Genomic DNA, 17,801 nt, shown 5'->3' with positions numbered 1-17,801 from the left:
TATTAGCAGGTGGACATTTTTCTCACCTAATGAAGATGGGCTTCATTCATTCATGAATATAAGGTAGAAAGCCTCATATTCATGAGTATTTTCTCTTTTGCTCACGTCTTTAAGTGAGATTAGTAGGGGCAGAGTCTGACCTTGCAGAGGAACCTGAAATTTGCAGTAAATTTAATTCAGGGGCATGTCAAGTAAGTCTACTTAATAATAGACCTTGGACATAAGCAAAATGAAAGCTGACTTTAAACAATCAGCAAGCACACAGAGATGAATATCTACCATTTCTTTTATTATGTTTATTTGTAATAAATGCGATATTTGATCCTCCATTAGTTTAATTCCTTTGTTTCCGATTTGGTCCAAATTTGGGCGCAGCGTAGAAGTGTGTTATTACACACCCTCAAATTCCAGAAGAAATGATTTTCAGCATTTAGTGAAAAGAATAAGCGAGTATAGTACTCTGTTATCCATTAATCACATTTTCCATATTTATGAAATTCAACATTATTAAGTTCCCTAAAGAGAAGAGAATAAAAGACTAGTATCACAAGGAAAGTGGGCATTGTTTCACATTCCCGTATCTTCCAAATGACATCCTAATGAGGGGATCTGCTTTCACAATTCCCTTTATACCCATCTCTTTTCCATTCCTGTTTGTCACTACCATAGCCTGCACATTTCTCCCCGATGTCTTGATTATTCAAAAAGTGTCCTGTGAAGTGTTTCAACAGAGGATCTTTTGTTTCTTAACCTATTCCCATTTTGATACCTTTCCATCAAACATAGCTATGCCCGATTTTTCTACCAAGAAAAGACAGCCATAGCAATAATGAGATGCATAGTAATTCACATATTTCACACTATAATAAACTTTTTACTAGGTTTACATGCCTATAGACTATTCTATTCTCCTTACTCTGGTATTTGTTTCCCAGAAGACTAGCCTTTGCCTATCTTTCCACCCTGATATATTACTGTTTTCTGGATATAGAACATTCATTTCAACACAATTTCTTTCTTTATTATTTCCTCCAAAGACACTGCCCATCTTCTCAATTCCAAATATTTTTCCAAGCAGTGAACCCTGTATAAATTGCCTATTCTATTTTCTTTTGCATTTTGTTTTCTTTAAGAAGTCTTTAACCTTCTCTTCCTTCAAGAGACTCCCTACCTTAACCTCTATATCAAGCATACCTTTGATGTAGAACTACTCACTTGGATCAGGGCTGTAAACATAATTGCTGGTAGGAGCCAAGTTGCTGATATAAATGAGTGAAGTGGGCCACCTTCACCACAATAGAGAGGTGAGTCTCTAGCTACCTGGAATGCCTGCACTCCATCTGGATGGGCAGCTACTATGAACCACCATTGCTTATTTCTTACATGCAAAAATTCTAGCTTCCTATTAGTACAATGTTTGCTTTTTCAAAATAAGTTGGAAATCAGAAAAATATTTTCTGATTTTTGAAATACTGTCAACCAATCCAAAACTTACTAAAATACCATTTTGGTTCCACAAAACCACTGCTGTTCTCTATTATCATGAATTCTTCTACCCATATGTTCTTTTTGCCAAATAAGACTGCACACTTCTGAAGGGTCTGGGATCTGTTTCGGGGACCTCTAAAGATAGGGGCTGTGATTCTGTATCCATTCTGGCCAAGATCCAAACTCTTTCGTTTTCTTTTTTCAAAGGATTTACACTGTTCGTAAATGGTGGGTATCTCTCAGGACTGGGAGTCCAGTTTGCCTGGATTTTTCTTCACAACACTACAAAAAGCAGACAGGGCGGAATGACTCCCCTCCCTCCATCACTCATTCACCTTTCCTTGAAACCAGTGGTAGAAACTTGGTTAATTCACTGTTTTCAGTTCTCATTCTTTTCCTTTCAAGAACATTTCAATCATCCTCTGAGTCCAGTACTTGCTCTGAAGATGAGCAAATCTTTTCTTTGTTGGACAAGCTTCTCACCCTCTTTCCTTTGGTGCTCAGCAATAACCCTCATGGGACGGGAACACGACGCTGGACGCCCATGAGGATTCCTCTCAAAGGAAGACGCACGTGAAGAAGCAAACTCAGCAGACCTGGAATGCTCTAATTATCTCTGGCAAAATAACCTATAAACTCTGCCTGATAAGAATGTTTTGTAACCCAAGGTCATAGGCCTCGCCAGATTGTTCATGCTCAGGCGAACGCCTGTTTTGTTCCCCAGTGGTCTCAAGCCACTCTGTATCAGTTTGAAATGTTTTTCTGGGAGGGGGTGGGGAGGTGAAAGACTAAGAAGTTGTCTGCAGTGCAGGTGCTGCATGCCTAGGTGGCTGGCCCCCAACACATAGCTGGAAATCAAGATTTTTGTGAGCTTCCCTGGTTCGCAGTACTTCATACCTGTTGTCACACATCATAGCTGGGAGAATTAAGCATTGCCTGTGTGAGTCCACCGGGAGAAGACAACGGAAAGCTTGTGCCTGATCTCTCCTGGACTCCACTGTGTGAGACTTCTGCCTCCACTGATTTTAGTCTGTATCTTTTCATTGTAATAAACCATCACCGTGCGTTTAACAGCTTTTCTGAGCTCTGTGGGTCCTCCTAGGAAGTTATCAAACTTGAGGGTAGCCTAGGTCGTGAGGAGTTACTGACAAGTCAGGCTGGTTTGTAAAAAATGATTTCTAATGGAGATAAAATAAATCACAAGGAATATTAGTTTTTTCATCTAAACTTTCCTTGAATTGATTTGAAAGTCAAAAGGTTATTAAAAGCCCACTGTTAATTTTCACCACACAAACACTTGGTTACTCATGTGTATCTACACCTGGATCTATGTCTATATCTACATCTGTATTCACATCTATTTATATCTTCCGAACAACATTTAGGGGTGTTATTTATAGGTACGTCAATATAAGTTGCTACAGAAAATTTGAGTGATTTTTAAAAATTGGATTTCTATAGAGTATCTGCTAACATCCCTACACAATTCAATCAAAATATTGTGTAAGATTTTCTTCTTTTTCTTTAATAAGTCAATTTTGAATGTTTGCTATGTTAAAAAAAAAAAGACATCACTTTATGTGTAGTCTGAAATCTTTTGGGAATAATAGAGGCTATTTTCTAAAAAAAAAAAATCCCACGAATCAGTAAATCCAAGTTCTTTGGCTAAGATTATTTAAAATTTCTGTGAAGAAATATAGAGGAAAAAAATGACGGTATTTTATTCTGAACTTACCATTGAGCGACACAAAAGAAACACTCGTTCTTGTAAGTGTGGCCGTTTGTGGCGCAAACGTACGCAGGCACATCCGGACACGGATAGTCTTCGTCAGGTTCCATGGGGTAGTACATTTTACACGGGGGCTGCAAATATTAGAACATTCCCCCGCCCCAATTTATTCTTGTCCTGCCACTTCTGTCCCACATACAAATAATGTCAAATATTCCTAGTTAAATGATCTTTTTCAAGGATTTCCTCTCCTCTGGGCTTTGGTCAGCCGAGTTTTTTTTGTTTTTTTGTTTTTTTTGCTGAGTGCAGTGCCTTCACCCATCCCATCATTTCTTAAAGTCATGAGCACTGTAATATCTCAGTTTGAAACCCACATGCAAAGTTTCCATTTAAAGTTGGAGTCTCAGTGTCAGAAGATCATTATAAGAAGTATGTGAGTAGAGATATTTATGTGTTTGTGAACTTCTAGAGAACAGGGGCTCAAATGCTGGTAAGAGTGAGGTTCATACTGAGACTGGGAATAAACCCTGTATTTAACCTTGTGACCTTGAACAAATGACATTTGTTATTTCATTTAATGCTTAGAGGTATATTTTACCATTATCATGCTTGTGTTATCTGGGAGTAAATCTAAGTCTGAAGAGGTTAAGATATGTGCTCAAGGTCACATAGAACACTGTTCTACTTCACCACTATGAAGTTGAGGTCTCTCAAGTCAAGAGAGTGATCAGATAGAATCAGAATTCAGAACTGAGGAATTTAAATTTACCTTAGGCCATTTAGAGAAGTCACGGTGTTTGAGTGCACCTGCAAATAAAGTACAGACACTATAGGTTAAAAGAAACGGTTTTCCATGGAATCTGATTTTACCCACTGAAGTTACTGACTGAAGAACCGTAATTTAATAACTCATTTGCACAAAATTATATAACAGAATTTGTGGGTGGTGACTACTTTATCAATTTATTTGTTCCTTTCATTTTCACACGCCTGACTTCATTTATCGATTGGCTGTGGCACTGAGGAAGAAAGAGTAAAAACCATTTGGGGTTGGATGCATAACTTGCCAACCTTGTCATTTTCATTAAGTTGCTTGACTTTTGTAGGCTTTAGTTTCCTCTTTGCTACAACTAGATTAGTATACACATTGAAAGTCTGTTATAAAAATTAAATATAACATAGGAAAGAAAGGATGAGGTCAGTTCCTACCAAGAGGCTGAATTAAAGATGACGGTGAAAGAGGATGAGGAAATTCAGGAGTTCCTTGGCTCTAGAGAGACTAAACCATGGTGAACTGTTTTGTGTGGGGGGCGCTGGTGTTGCCTGGGGACAGAGAGTGACCAGCTAGCTGTGAGAGAGCAAAATGAGAAAATACCTGTTATAGTTCTCCTCTTCTTTATTTCTCACTGTTGAGATGATATTTCAAATACCCAAGAATAAGTGTTTTTAAATGAGAGTATTATGCTAAGTGAAATAAGTCAGAAAAGAACAAGAACCTATTGTTTTCATTCATGTGCGGGATATAAAACAAAAAGCAACAAGGCTAAAACAAGCTCAGATGTTCTTTAGCCTGCTATCTTTTATGCAAGAAAGTAGGAAGAATAACAAAATATACATATACATGTTTATTTGAGCAAAAAGAAACACAGGAAAGAGAGAGACTAATGAGGCTGGGTACATACAGGGCGAGGGTGGGATTGGAGCGAAAGGAAAAAGGTACAATGACACATCTTTGAACCTAAACTTTGTTCATTTGGCTTCATTTCGTTTATGTTCAAAATGATTTTGAATTGCCCTTTTGATTTTTCTTGACCCACGCATCACCTAGAGGTATGTTACTTAATTTTCAGGTATCAGAGGATCTTCTATAGCAACTCTTTCTTCCAACAGTGCTGCCCGATTGATACCGATTTGCGTTACCAAGCTCAAAGGCCTATGTCTCAGCAAAACATCTCCTATCCAGCCGCAAATTATTCTTTGTCTTTCTTACAAGTAAAATAAATTCGATGTTTCTTTCCCAAGACCTGTAAGTTTGCTTACCTGAAAAAACAGTATGTGTCAATGTGGAGAATACCAGGAAAAATATGGTGATGCGAGGAAAGGCAGCCATTTGAGGTCCTCTAATGTCCTGCTTTGGTGAGATCTGTGAAGATGCTCAAGACAGTTTATTCCTAATCTTGCACAACTGGCTTTCCAAACATGAGAGAACCTACTATCCTGCGGTGGTGCCATTTCCGTAAACTTGGCCATGGTCGTTTCACACTGCCCTGGTCTCTAGGGATTCAGACCTGAGAGGGCCCTTCTGCTCTAAAGAAGGAATGAAAACAGTTAAACCAACTCTTTACTTTCTCTTCTGCCAGCAGCCACTGTACAATCACAGTCCTGGTTTGGAAGAAGAATTAGGCACACTGTAATGCATGTCACCCTACAATGCAAGTCATCTGAGTCCCTGGAATGCACCAGTCTCTCCCACACTAAAGCCCCACTTTTCCTCGCTAAGTCTCTCCTTCCAGGCCCGTTACTCTAATACAAAGCACAGATTGAAAATAGAACTGTTGGTCCTGGGTCATAAAAAATATGGATACCTTCACAGATTCAAGAATCAGGATATATATCAATAGCTAGATCAAAATATAATTTTTATGACTCATATATGGGTACTCATATATAGGTGTAGACATATACATGTGCATATATCTGGGTTCAAATTCTAGCTTCAACATCTTTTTTGATGTGAGCCTCAGAAGAAGTATGAAGTTCATAGGATATTGAGAAGATCAACTGATATTAATATAAGTAAAGAATGTAACTATATTAAATTGCCAATTTTGTTAGCTAAACTCTTCTTTTGTAAGGATGGAAATATTGAGGCCGAGAGAAGATACTTTCCAAGTAATTTCATCAACGTCCTCATGCTTCTTCTCCAAAATGCAGCTGGCAGACACGTAGAGAAATGAGGGAGAACCATATTTGGAGAGGAATTTTCCCTACTTCCATGTGGAGAGAAAACAAAAGGAGGTTGCTGGAGGAAAACAAACATACAGGGAAACCTACTGACAGAGAAGAAAGCCAAAGACATTCCATCACTGATTTGGTCTAAGAAAAGAGGTGAAGAGCTGTTACCTGAATAAACTTGCTACAAAACGTGAGCCTGCTGTAGTCACTCTGAGGTCACAGCTAGCCCTGAGCAAAGTTGCTGCAGTCAGGGACATCTAATGGCTGTTTCCTAGTTTGATCCTTCTCTTGAACCACCTCCTCTGCTATTTCATGTGCCAGCAGGCAGGAACAGACCTGGAGGTTCTGTTCTTGTGGTTTCTGATTGTGAGTCATAAGAACAAGAAGAACTTGTATCCATTTGCAAATCAGATTAATTATCTACTACATTCCAGATGATCTGGTGAAACTTCTTGCTGAATACAACACTGGTTCTAGTCTTCCTGGTCTCCTTTGCCTCCAGAGGTCACCTAGTCCATCCTGCTTCTCGGAAGGTTTACCTTTTTTACTTTCTAGGACATGATTTCTGTATCAGCCTGGGAAACTCTGGCACTGCAGCCAGTAATCCTCGCAATACTCAAAGCCTTCCAATTTCTCCACTTGTTTCCGCCTACTACGTCTCAACGTAAGCAAGTCTGAAAATTATTTGCCATAATCTGGAAAATTTCCATCTCACAGACTTCGAGCTCTCCTAGAGTAGTTGGTACTCCTTTTGCTGCTTTGTATTCCTTTCTCAGCCTGAGTTCCACAGTCTGACTTTTCTATTTAGCCCTTTGATGTGACCGTACTGTCTTGATATCTTGCTCTTTATTCTTCCTCTTTCTTCCAACCTGATATAAATTCGGTTTTCTATTTTCCTGCTCCAGAGATTGGTTGTGGAGTAAGGATAGAAGAAATTCCGTACAATGGACTCCACAATCCTACTATCATCACCCTTGACCTAAGCCCCGTAGACGCCTAAAGATGCCTCTTATTTAATGTCATGTTGCTTCCTATGACACCCATCTCCATATCATTACCTTTTTCTGATCTAAAACGCAAATCTTCTATTGGCTTTTCATCGCTTTTAACATTATTAACCAACTTGACATAATTGAAATTTATCAAATGCTACAACTGCTTCTGGCCATATGTAGTAGGTATACTTTCCCTGTTCCTATGACTAAGTACGACTAAAACACAAATAAAATAAACATAAGAAGACCATAAAGTGGAGAGAAGGTGGATGGGCTGGGGACCTGAGGACTTGAAGCATTAACACAGTGCTGAGTTTCCTGGGCTTTGTTTTGGCTTCATGTATCCTGGACTTGGAGGTGAAGAAGATGGCAACCTGGAAACCCCAATAGGCACAGACAAAAAAATCCCCAACAAAGCTGCCCTTTCTAGCTAAAGGACCAGAAAAGGAGCACAAATGTTATCTGGCCTTAAAAAATATATATCCACGAACCCATCACTCTCAGCAGCCCATTTTGCTGCTAGGTTTCTTGTGAGATCTGTTTCATAAATAGTAAGAAATAAAGGCAAACCAGGGGTAGCTGGACCCTCTACAAGGCACTAATGCCTTGTCTACATATTTCTCCTCTTTTATTCAATTTATGAGGTCTTTTTTCCTGATGGAATCAAGTAACACATTCATTATAACTATTTCTATGTAATTTACGACAGGTGTAGTCATGTTATTGACATTAACCAGATGCCAACAGGTAATAAAGAGGACCAGAATTTAATCTGACTCTACAATCCTTACTGATTACTCAGTAAGTGCTAGGCATTGTGCTAGGTCATAGAGACTGTATAATGTCCATTAAATGACTGCCCTGATGGATCCTAGAGTTTTACTAAAAGCAGGTGACATTCAGAAATTCAAGGAAGCAGTGTGTTTATTATCCAGATTTGGGGAGGTAGTACATGTAGTCATACAGATATGGTGTAAATACCTTACCCAAGCTAGCCTAGTCAGAATCTCATTCAAGAGAGCTTGGAATTAAAGCAGAAGACCTGTGTTTGGGTTTTTGAACTAGGAAGTCATAGCAGAGGTTGCTAGGTGTCTACCAATCCCCTTTGTCTATAGCAATAAGACTGTAGCTGGAAACCTGCTAGCCCAACTAGATTTGACATTTCCAGCCTCTAACAGGTGGCCATGTTTATGTGATCCAGTTCAAATTAAAGGACTAGGAGTGGAAGTAAGGCATGCAACTCCTGGATTATTTTTCTCAAGTGTCTACTAGTGCTCCCTGGAAGATAACAAAGAAGCAGTGTATTTTCGAAGCAGTCTCATCCATGCTGGAGAACTGACCTGATAGTTGACTGCCATCCATCCACCACAGGGCAGGAACAATCCTACAGTCAAACGTTAAGCAGCACATTAAGATATTAAAAGTCATGGCCTTTGCTTCATGAGAGCTTTCTTCATATCCAACTCCCTTCCTACCTCCCCAGTAATAAAAAGCATAGGGAGCAATGGTTGTACTTTTAATATTATGTAATAATATCTGCTCAATGCAGAAAGCAAACATAAAAAGCAATGATGGTAGAAAAGAAATGGAAAGCCGACCGGAACTATGAATGATCTTATACCGCCATCATGTCACCGTATTTACTAAACGAGTAAAACTGGGACAAATTCTCATTTGGATATTTAAGAGTATTGACCATCTCCATTTTTCTTATGGGTATTGGAAGCCAGCAAGCCCTCATAAATTTCCTGACCCCACTCTGGCACAGGAGTGGTGGGTAGACACTCCATGCAGGAGCGTCTGGGTGATGGACTTAAGGGTTGGCTTAAAGTGCCACAGTCCATGTAAGTGGGTATCAGAAGCAGCCGAACTGTCTCCATTTGATACAGAGTGGTGAGGATCTGAACATGAGAGCCAGTGGATGTGCTCTTATGCTAGGATGAAAGTATAACTTTCATGTCAGTTTACAGTAACATGGAATTGAAATTTAGACATCAGATGAAGACAAAAATATCTCAGGGAAGCCAGTGTAGAAAGCTGATAATAATTAAGAATCGAGAAGAACAATGTGCTTCTCATCTGATGCCAGTCTGAGCAGACGCCGAACTCTGAGACCTGTCCTCTACTGTTATTAGTCTTTGCCACCCTGAGGAGGAAAAAGGAAGAGGAAAAATATAAATTGAGAAATGGCACTTACATAAAATACTGATTTACTTTAAACTGACATATAGTTTGGGGATAAATGAAGATTCCAGATAAAAGCTAAGTTTATTACTGGAAAATAGATAGAAAAATAGAGGTACACTTCAGGTACACCTTATATACTTTGAATCTTTGCATTTGGAATTCCTTTCAGATCCTAAAATAATGATTACAAGGTCACTTTCAAAAACTACAACCTCTGCATTATCAGTTTCACGCATCTAACTTTCTTACAAACACTTCTTCTATTTCCAGCTCACTTCCTCTAGTACCCCAAACCCAGTCACGTTCTGATTCCACTTCTTCTGCTTTGAATTCACCAATAAGGAGTGAAACTGCAAAGCCCAAGACACATATCAATGGAATAGAATAGAGAGTCCAGAAATAAACACACATACATGGTTAATTAATTTACCACAAAGGAGCAAGAATATACAATGGGGAAATGACAGTCTCTTGAATAAAGTGTTGGCAAAATCAGACAGTCACATGCAAAATAATAAAACTGGACCACCATCTTACGCCGTACACAAAAATTAACTCAAAATGGATTAAAGACTTGAACAAAAGACCTGAAACCATAAAACTCCTAGAAGAAAAACACAGGTGATAAACTCCTTGATATAGTTCTTGGAGATGATTTTTTTTTAATCTGATACTAAGAGCAAAAACAACAAAAACAAAAATAAACGAGACTATATCAAACTAAAAAGCTACTGCACAGCAAAGAAAACCATCAATAAAATGAAAAGGCAAACTACTGAATGAGAGAAAATACTTGCAAATCATATATCTGATAAGAGGCTAACGTCCAAAATACGTAAAGAACTCATGCAACTCACAAAAACTCAGACAATCCATTAAAAATGGATTTTGTGTCAGAAGACACAAAAGCTAAACAGATGAACTGCCTAACAGGTATATGAAGAAATGTATGAGGAAATGTTTTTTCTTTAATATAATAGGATATTGATATTCTATGTCAATAGTTTTATATTTATATACTTTTTAAAAAGTTTAAGCATGATGGAGGGTATAAAATGACACAGTAATTAAACTAGGAAATGAGAGAAATCAAGAATTATAATTTAAACATGACAATCACTATTTCAAAATATTTTGCTTTAGACTAGATTTGAAATACTGGATAGTGGCTACAGGTGAGGTCAAAGAGTTTTTATATTTTACTGAAGATTTGTGAATTTGTGTGTATTTTATTAGAATAAACAAGCATGTTTAATTTCTGATGAGACAGAATAAAAGAGATGTTGGAGAAAAGAAACAATGGGGAAATAATAATGGTTCAAATAAATCAAACCCAATAAAAAATCTTCCTATGTGTAATAATGGAATAAATACACAATTCCCAAATTAAAAATAATGGTCAGAAGATCTGAATAGGCATTTTTCCAAATAAGTCATACCAATGGCCAACGAGTACATGAAAATATGCTCTAGATCATTGATCATCAGAGAAATATAAATGGAAACCACAAGGAGGTATCATTGTGTATATAATATAAAAAATATAGGAGATAACAACTGTTGGCAACCCTTTTACACTGTTGATGCTATGGTCTGAATACGTCTCTCCAAATTTGATGTTGAAATCCTAACTCTTAAAGGAGAAGATATTGGGAAGTGCGGCATTTGGGAGAAGCTTAAGTCATGAGGATGGGATCCGCATGAATGGAATCAGTGCCATATAAAAGAGGCTCCAGAGAGATTGCGAGTCCCACTCCAACATGTGAGGGAAAAGTGAGAAGGCACTGGTTAAGGACCAGGAACAGGCTCTTCACCAGGAGGTAACCATACTGGCACCTTGATCTTGGACTTCTCAGCCTCTAGAACTGTTGTTACAAGCTACCTAGTCTGTGGTATTTTCTTACAGCAGCCTCAATGGACGAAGAGGGTGGGTAGGAATATAAAATGGTACAGCCACAATGGAAAATGGTATGAAAGTGCTTCGAAAATTAAAAATAGAACTACCACTGATCTAGCAATTCCACTCCTAACTGTACATCCAAAAGACTGAAAAATCAGGATCACAGAGAGATATCTGTACTCTTATGTTTACTGCAGCATTATTCACAATAACCAAAATATGGAAACAAGCCAAATGTCCATCAACAGAAAAACAGATAAAGAAAAAGTGATATGCACATACAATGGAATCTTATTCAACCTTAAAAATGACAGAAATACTATCATTTGCAATAACATGTCACGGGAAGACATCATGCTGAGTGAAATAAGCCAGTCACAGAAGGACAAATGCTGCATGATTCTATTTATATGAGGTATCTAACGTAGATGAACTTATAGAAGCAGAAAATAAAGCCAGGGGATTGGGAAAGGGAAAAGAGAAATGTTGTGGCCTAATCAGTATAAAGTTGTACTAGATGAAAAGTTTCAGACGTCTGCTGTAAACTTAGTGCCTATGGTTAAAAACACGATCGTGCCCCCTGAATTTGAAGCAGATTAGTTAAATAGTGCTGACTAAATCTCTTCCTATTTCAAACCCTTCAGAGTCTCCCACTTAACTCTGAAGATCTGTCAACTGAGCATAAATGAATTAGGTGGCTTTATGAAAATTAAAAATGGCAAAGTTTTATGCAAATCGGAAACAGTACCAGGTAATACCCAGAGTATTTCAAAGAAAAGAGCAAAGTCGAGAGTTCTTACAGTAAAAAGTACATTCTTGAGAAGAATCAGTCCTGCATTCTGAACCTCTGGATTGGTCTGAGATGGTAATTTTCCAGATGTCTGGTGTTCTGGTTAACAGATGTCAGGCGGTCTGGATAATCTATGTTAGGCAGTCTGGACACATGAACATTCTTTCCTAAGTTATTTATTCTTTCTTAAGTCCTTCAGAGGGTTATCTATGGGAATATACATACCTCCAGGAGGCACCGATGCACAACTGAAAAGTTCAAAAGTTTAAATCTTCAGGCTAGTTAGGACAAAATCCAATCTATTCCTCATGCTTCAGCCCATTTGGTCTGACCAGCTTTGTCAGCTTGACTATACAGACTCTATTCTAAGTCAGCTTAGCTTTACTGACTTCATCTTGTTTTCTCCACTTATTCCTTAGATCAAATTATTCAACATATAATTTAGGGCATTGTCCCCTTGTGCGTATCAACTTCACTCTCGAGCCTTCCTTCTCTCCTGATCTCAATATTCACATGCTGTCCTCCAGCCCAGGTCTCAAAGCTGGCCACCCAACACTCATTTGGGAGCTTTCTGAACATTCCTGGTGATGAACTGATACTATAATTTTACAAGGTGTTTCTTTTGGTCAAAAGAAACACTAGAACTCTCTGTACTCGTACTTATAGCTTTATGAGACTCTCCATTTATCTCAAAATAAAAAAAAGTTTAATAAATGTCAAATTTCCAATTGAGTTGGAAAATACTGAAGATCTAGGTATGAAAATACTGAAGATCTAGTTACAGTTTCCCACACTTATTCTTCTGTTTCTTGCTTTGGTTCTCCTTTCTTTCCAACTCGGTAGTTTAAAAAGCTTTCACATCTCTTCTCTATTTTAGGGTTTCAAAGCACTACTTATTATTTTATTCCCACTCCATATTTCTGGGTACATCAGATAAAATTGTTTCAAACCTCCTGCTGAGGGAAGATCTACTGAGAATTATTTGTGCGGCATCTCTCACAAGCTACTTTACAGCCTCCAGGCAGTACTCAGAATACCTCGATGTCTTATGTGTCACGAGCCATCTATTTTACCCCCCATCAAGCTCCTCACCAATGACTGAATAAAGGAGACTCCTCAGCTGGGTGGAGGTGATTGAGAAGTAAAAGTGAACAAAATAGACATAGTCTCTAGAGCTGTTGGCCGGCCTCACTCCCCACTGCCTTCTCTGTTTCAGGTGGGTCGGGAGGGGATGTGCGAGGGTGGCCCTGGTGTGCAGCACTGCTGTGAGAATGCTCCAGATCGGTCCTTCCGGAAGTAACTGCTGCGTATTCTGAGGAAAACCTGAGATTCCAATGCGCATCTTTCCTTAAATGCAGTCAGGCTCCTACGGGCTGGGCCGAGGGCTGGAGAATGAGCAGCTCCTTCCTAAATGTGCTAAGAGAGTATGTCCTGGTGTTTCTTTTAGGTCTCTACCAGGCCTTCTGTTCACGTGTTTGTCTTCTTGATCCTGTAGGCTGGAGGAAGAAGAGGGAATAGTGCACTGTAATTAGGAATTTAGGGGAGCAATGAAGGTCCTTTGCCTGTAACAAACTTTCATTTGGAAATGGGCAATCCGTTTCTGTGCCATGTGTTATAAACACCTTTTGTGTTCCTTCCACAGACTTGATAAAATGTCTTTCTTTTCATCATGGATCAAAGCTATTTTCATCATTGCCTTGGCATTTCCTCTTTACTCTGGTGGGTCCATTTTTCAGTTCACACGCTAACAAAATGCAGGAAAACAACTACTATGATGTAGAAACAGAGGAGCTTCTTTTACTGGGTTTGTAATACTTAAATCGGCAAAATTAAATACCTTTAATTAAATGCCAAAATTAAATACCAAAAATAAATACCTTTTTAAAAATTACATCAGTGGATTGCCTTTTCTCATTTTCCGCCTTGGAGAGGTGGAGATAAAGAGGTGGATTAGAATGAGCAGTAGAACTTAGCTTTTTGCTCATTTATGACTAAAGACAATGAGCTTTTTTTTTTTTTCTTTTTAGAGGTCAGACTCCATGGTTGCTAAATGCAGAGTGTGGGGAGTAATGATGTCTTCTAGATCTGATATCCCTTGACCATCTGATTTGTTGTTTGCCAGTTATGAGTCTATTAAAGTCAAGGCTTTGTGTAAGGAGAGAATTCATTGATCCCTCTCCTGACAATTCATCTTTCTTTAAGCACAAGAGGACTAATTAATTTCAGAGTAAAGTAGATAAACAAAGGTGAAGTGTTGAATAGCCTCCTGATATTGAACTGAGTAGTAATTATATAGTAAGTAATTTCTTCATGTCAGTGGATTTAACCAAGGCATTGTCTTCTCTGAGTAGGATATCTCATCTATAAAAGGAGCAAAACAACTATGATATCTGCACAGGAGGGTTTGGTGATTATTAAACAATACATACAACTATTGTTCACAGAGTGAGATTAATTTGCAATTATGTTTTCAGATTTGAAGTTTTTTGTGAACTTATTATTTTGTTACCGCTGCAAAAGGCTCACCTCAGAACTTGCAGGTCTTGAGTTGGCAATTTGCATAGTATTTTGCTACTAAAAGATATGGGTACTTTTCACCAGAGGCTGATTGCTTTTCTCTTCTTATTTTTAAATTTTTAAATTTTCATTCATGTGCCTATTGCAGAAACTGCTTTTATACCTTCACCAGCCATTCGTATGACGGTAAGTTAATATTGATTAATTTGGAAATTGAAAAAGATAAACATAATTTTTTTATATTTTAAATTTTAATAGCAAGTTTCACCAAACAATGAGACAGAATGATTCGTCAAAAAGTTTTTTTTTTAAACTTTACTACGTTAAATTCAAGAAATAGAATCTTGCCAGCCATATAGAGCCATTTGGCATTTTAGACAAGGTAAAAATATCCCATTATTCAAAAAATTTCATTATTGGGTATAAACCTTGTTATACGCAAACATCTGATAAGGGTTAAAGTAGAATTGTTTATCCTAGCAAAACAAGAGGATTAAAAAAAAACAATTTTCTACTTAAAGGTGGATAAAATAATAATTTTCATATACTCAGAGTGGTATATAGAAGTGAAGAAAATGAATTACAGTTTTAAATATCTGAATAAATAAAGGTTACAAAGACATGTTAAAAGCACGTCATGTAAGAATACAGACAATATTATTTATGTAAATTGCCAGTACTGCCATCACTAAATTTTGTATAGTTATATACACATTTGCAAATACTAATATATATGAATATATACATATGTGGTGATAATCTGAAAGTATTAAAATATCTAGCAGTGGAAACACAGAAAGACAAAGGAACTGTAAAAAATTCAGTTTTATGATTTCTTGTGGTACAAATAATGAGGGGAAATATGAGCCAGGTATGAGAAGAAGTTGGAGCAGAGTGGCTACATTATAAAAAATACGTTCAGCCATTTGTCTGTTTCTTTAAAAAAATAATATTGGGTTTGTAAAAATATATCAATAGTATTTCATGTCTAAGTGGGCTGTAGGTAGTCTAATGTTTATTTTTAAACCTCAATATAGAATATTTTTATTCCATTTTGATGCATGGTATCTTGTATTAAGAATAAAGAACATTTTACTCAAAAAAGTTCATTATCTGATCAATTTTGTGTTGTTCTTTATGTTTCACAGCTAGACTGTAATGTGTATAAAGATCAGTTACATTTTTGCACCAAAGAACTGGATCCACTCTGCGGAACCAATGGCAAAACTTACGCCAATAGATGCACTTTCTGCAGTGAAATGCTGTAAGAAAACATGACTAAATATTGGCTCTTCTAATATGATAAACCATCATAAAATGAGAGGAAAATTCATGTTTCTGATAGCTTAGGCACAGCATATACAGAAAATAATTATTATCTCTGTAAATGCCACAGAAACACACTTTTACCTTTCTCTGAAGTTCTCATTTCTAAAAATAGTTTTTTATTTGACTTCTCAATATAACTTTGCTGAATATTCTGCTAATGCATAAATTAACTAATGTAAGTTAATTTAATTCTTAAGACTAACTAAAGGTAGTCCGTGACCAATATATTGGATTCTGAAGTCCAGATGATAACTGAAGACCAACTGTAGCTTCAAGCTACAGGAAGCATAGTTGAGCAAGAAAGCCTGCTGACTACACGAATCCATCACAGTGGGCTCCTTCATGCGAGGAAGCGACTTCTCTGCCAGTCCATGTTTTCTCCTAAATTCCACGATGGGCTCCAAACCTTTCTTAGAGAATAGGGCATTCGAGGACACTTCCACCCAAACTCTCCTCCTGTCTCCTGCACTCCAAAGGTGTTTGCAGTATAAAGATTCAGTCAGCCTTCTTACCTCCATCCTCATTTTCTCTCATAGATGTTTTCTCTTATTTAATCCCCCAAGTGGCTTCTACTTATAGAGAACCACTAAAACAATCTCTAATCCTCTCCTCTCTTAGGTCTGTGTGGGTTCCAAAACTGAGTCAGGACAAAGCAAATAAGGAGGACACTTGGGAGAAGGACATGTGCAGGGCTGGGGAGCAAGCGGGTCCCAGCTGCTTATGGAAGTGGAGTGCAGCCTCTCCACACTCTTCCGTAGTAAAATTCTCCTCATTTAGAAGCACTTAATGTAATGCCCAGGTAATTTTAAATGCTCTTTTTAGTAATTTTTTCTCTCTTTTTCTTTCTTTACAGAGAAAATAGTGGAGCATTTGAATTTAGTCATTATGGTAAATGCTGACTCCGCCTGAGCACACATTCCTATGGTTTTTATTGCATCCTATTTTGCAGTGGCTTCTACAACCAATTGGCATCTTCTCAATCAGGGTTTAAATTCCTAGATGACAACACAAAGTACACAAGATGAAACACAGGATGTTGAAGAATTTTTCCAATTCTAAGATCTTTTGATTGATTTTTATTCTGTTCAATTATTAAATGGCAGTTGAAAAACTATCTGAGTTTTGTGTTTGATAACAAAGTCTAATGCAATTTACAATCATAAATAATCAATAAATTTTAAATAATATTATCTTTATTAAAATACCCTTTTACAATTGATTAGTAGGTTAAAACACATGAACACTTTTGATAACTATAAACAAGTAAATATTTTCAAAGTTGAAAAAATAATACATTACTTGGGTGTTTATTAAAATTATAGACACTTGGGCTCCTTTTTATCTGAAAGAATCAAAACCTCTAGAAGAGGGATCTGGGCACTTGAATTCTAACAAGTACCCAGGACAATCTCATGATCACGAATGTTAGGCAATATGGACTTATATTCTAAAACACAGGACATGTCTATAATTCAATGAATTGTACAGCTTCTTCAAAGATATTGTATGATTTCTGAGGCTCGGGGGAAAATTACATTATTTTCTTTGTTTCCCACAGATCAGTCAAGACATAGGTTGGTAGTCTTTATGTAATCTAGATACTAGGCCTTTAGTATGACTTGCAAATGTTTTCTCCCATTTTCACATTGTCCTTTAACTTCATTAATAGTGTCCTTTGAGGCAAATTCTTTAAAATTTAATAAATTCCAACTTATCTATTTTTCCTTTGTTACTTATGCTTTTGGTGTTATATAGAAGAAATTGCTGCTTAATCCAAAAACTCAAGAAGATTTACAGCTAAGTTTCCTTCTATGAGTTTCACAGTATTAGTACTTGCATTTAGATCTTTGATACATTTTGAGTTAATTTTTGTATATGGGTGCAAAGTGATAATTTTGCATGTTACTATCC

At 37.3% G+C, this 17,801-nt stretch overlaps 2 protein-coding genes across 2 annotated transcripts; one reads left to right on the top strand and one right to left on the bottom strand.

Annotated features, from left to right (window-relative positions):
- Positions 1–268: 268 nt before the first annotated feature.
- Positions 269–6,543, bottom strand: SPINK13 (serine peptidase inhibitor Kazal type 13). Its single transcript, XM_039836483.1, has 5 exons — positions 6,341–6,543; positions 5,258–5,360; positions 3,987–4,024; positions 3,224–3,351; positions 269–516 (listed from the first exon to the last, which is right to left on the bottom strand). The coding sequence occupies exons 2-5, from the start codon at positions 5,325–5,327 to the stop codon at positions 471–473; spliced, it is 282 nt and encodes a 93-aa protein (XP_039692417.1). The 5' UTR covers positions 5,328–5,360; positions 6,341–6,543; the 3' UTR covers positions 269–470.
- Positions 6,544–13,139: 6,596 nt separating this feature from the next.
- On the top strand, positions 13,140–16,987 carry LOC120581166 (sperm-associated acrosin inhibitor-like). Its single transcript, XM_039835915.1, has 5 exons — positions 13,140–13,260; positions 13,687–13,763; positions 14,710–14,747; positions 15,710–15,825; positions 16,744–16,987. The coding sequence occupies exons 2-5, from the start codon at positions 13,697–13,699 to the stop codon at positions 16,787–16,789; spliced, it is 267 nt and encodes an 88-aa protein (XP_039691849.1). The 5' UTR covers positions 13,140–13,260; positions 13,687–13,696; the 3' UTR covers positions 16,790–16,987.
- The last annotated feature ends 814 nt before the right edge of the window (positions 16,988–17,801 follow it).

This window comes from Pteropus medius, unplaced genomic scaffold, assembly GCF_902729225.1.
Source record: "Pteropus medius unplaced genomic scaffold, Ma_sr-lr_union100, whole genome shotgun sequence".
Classification (NCBI taxonomy): Eukaryota; Metazoa; Chordata; class Mammalia; order Chiroptera; family Pteropodidae; genus Pteropus; species Pteropus medius.
This window is presented reverse-complemented; position numbering and strand designations above follow the sequence as displayed.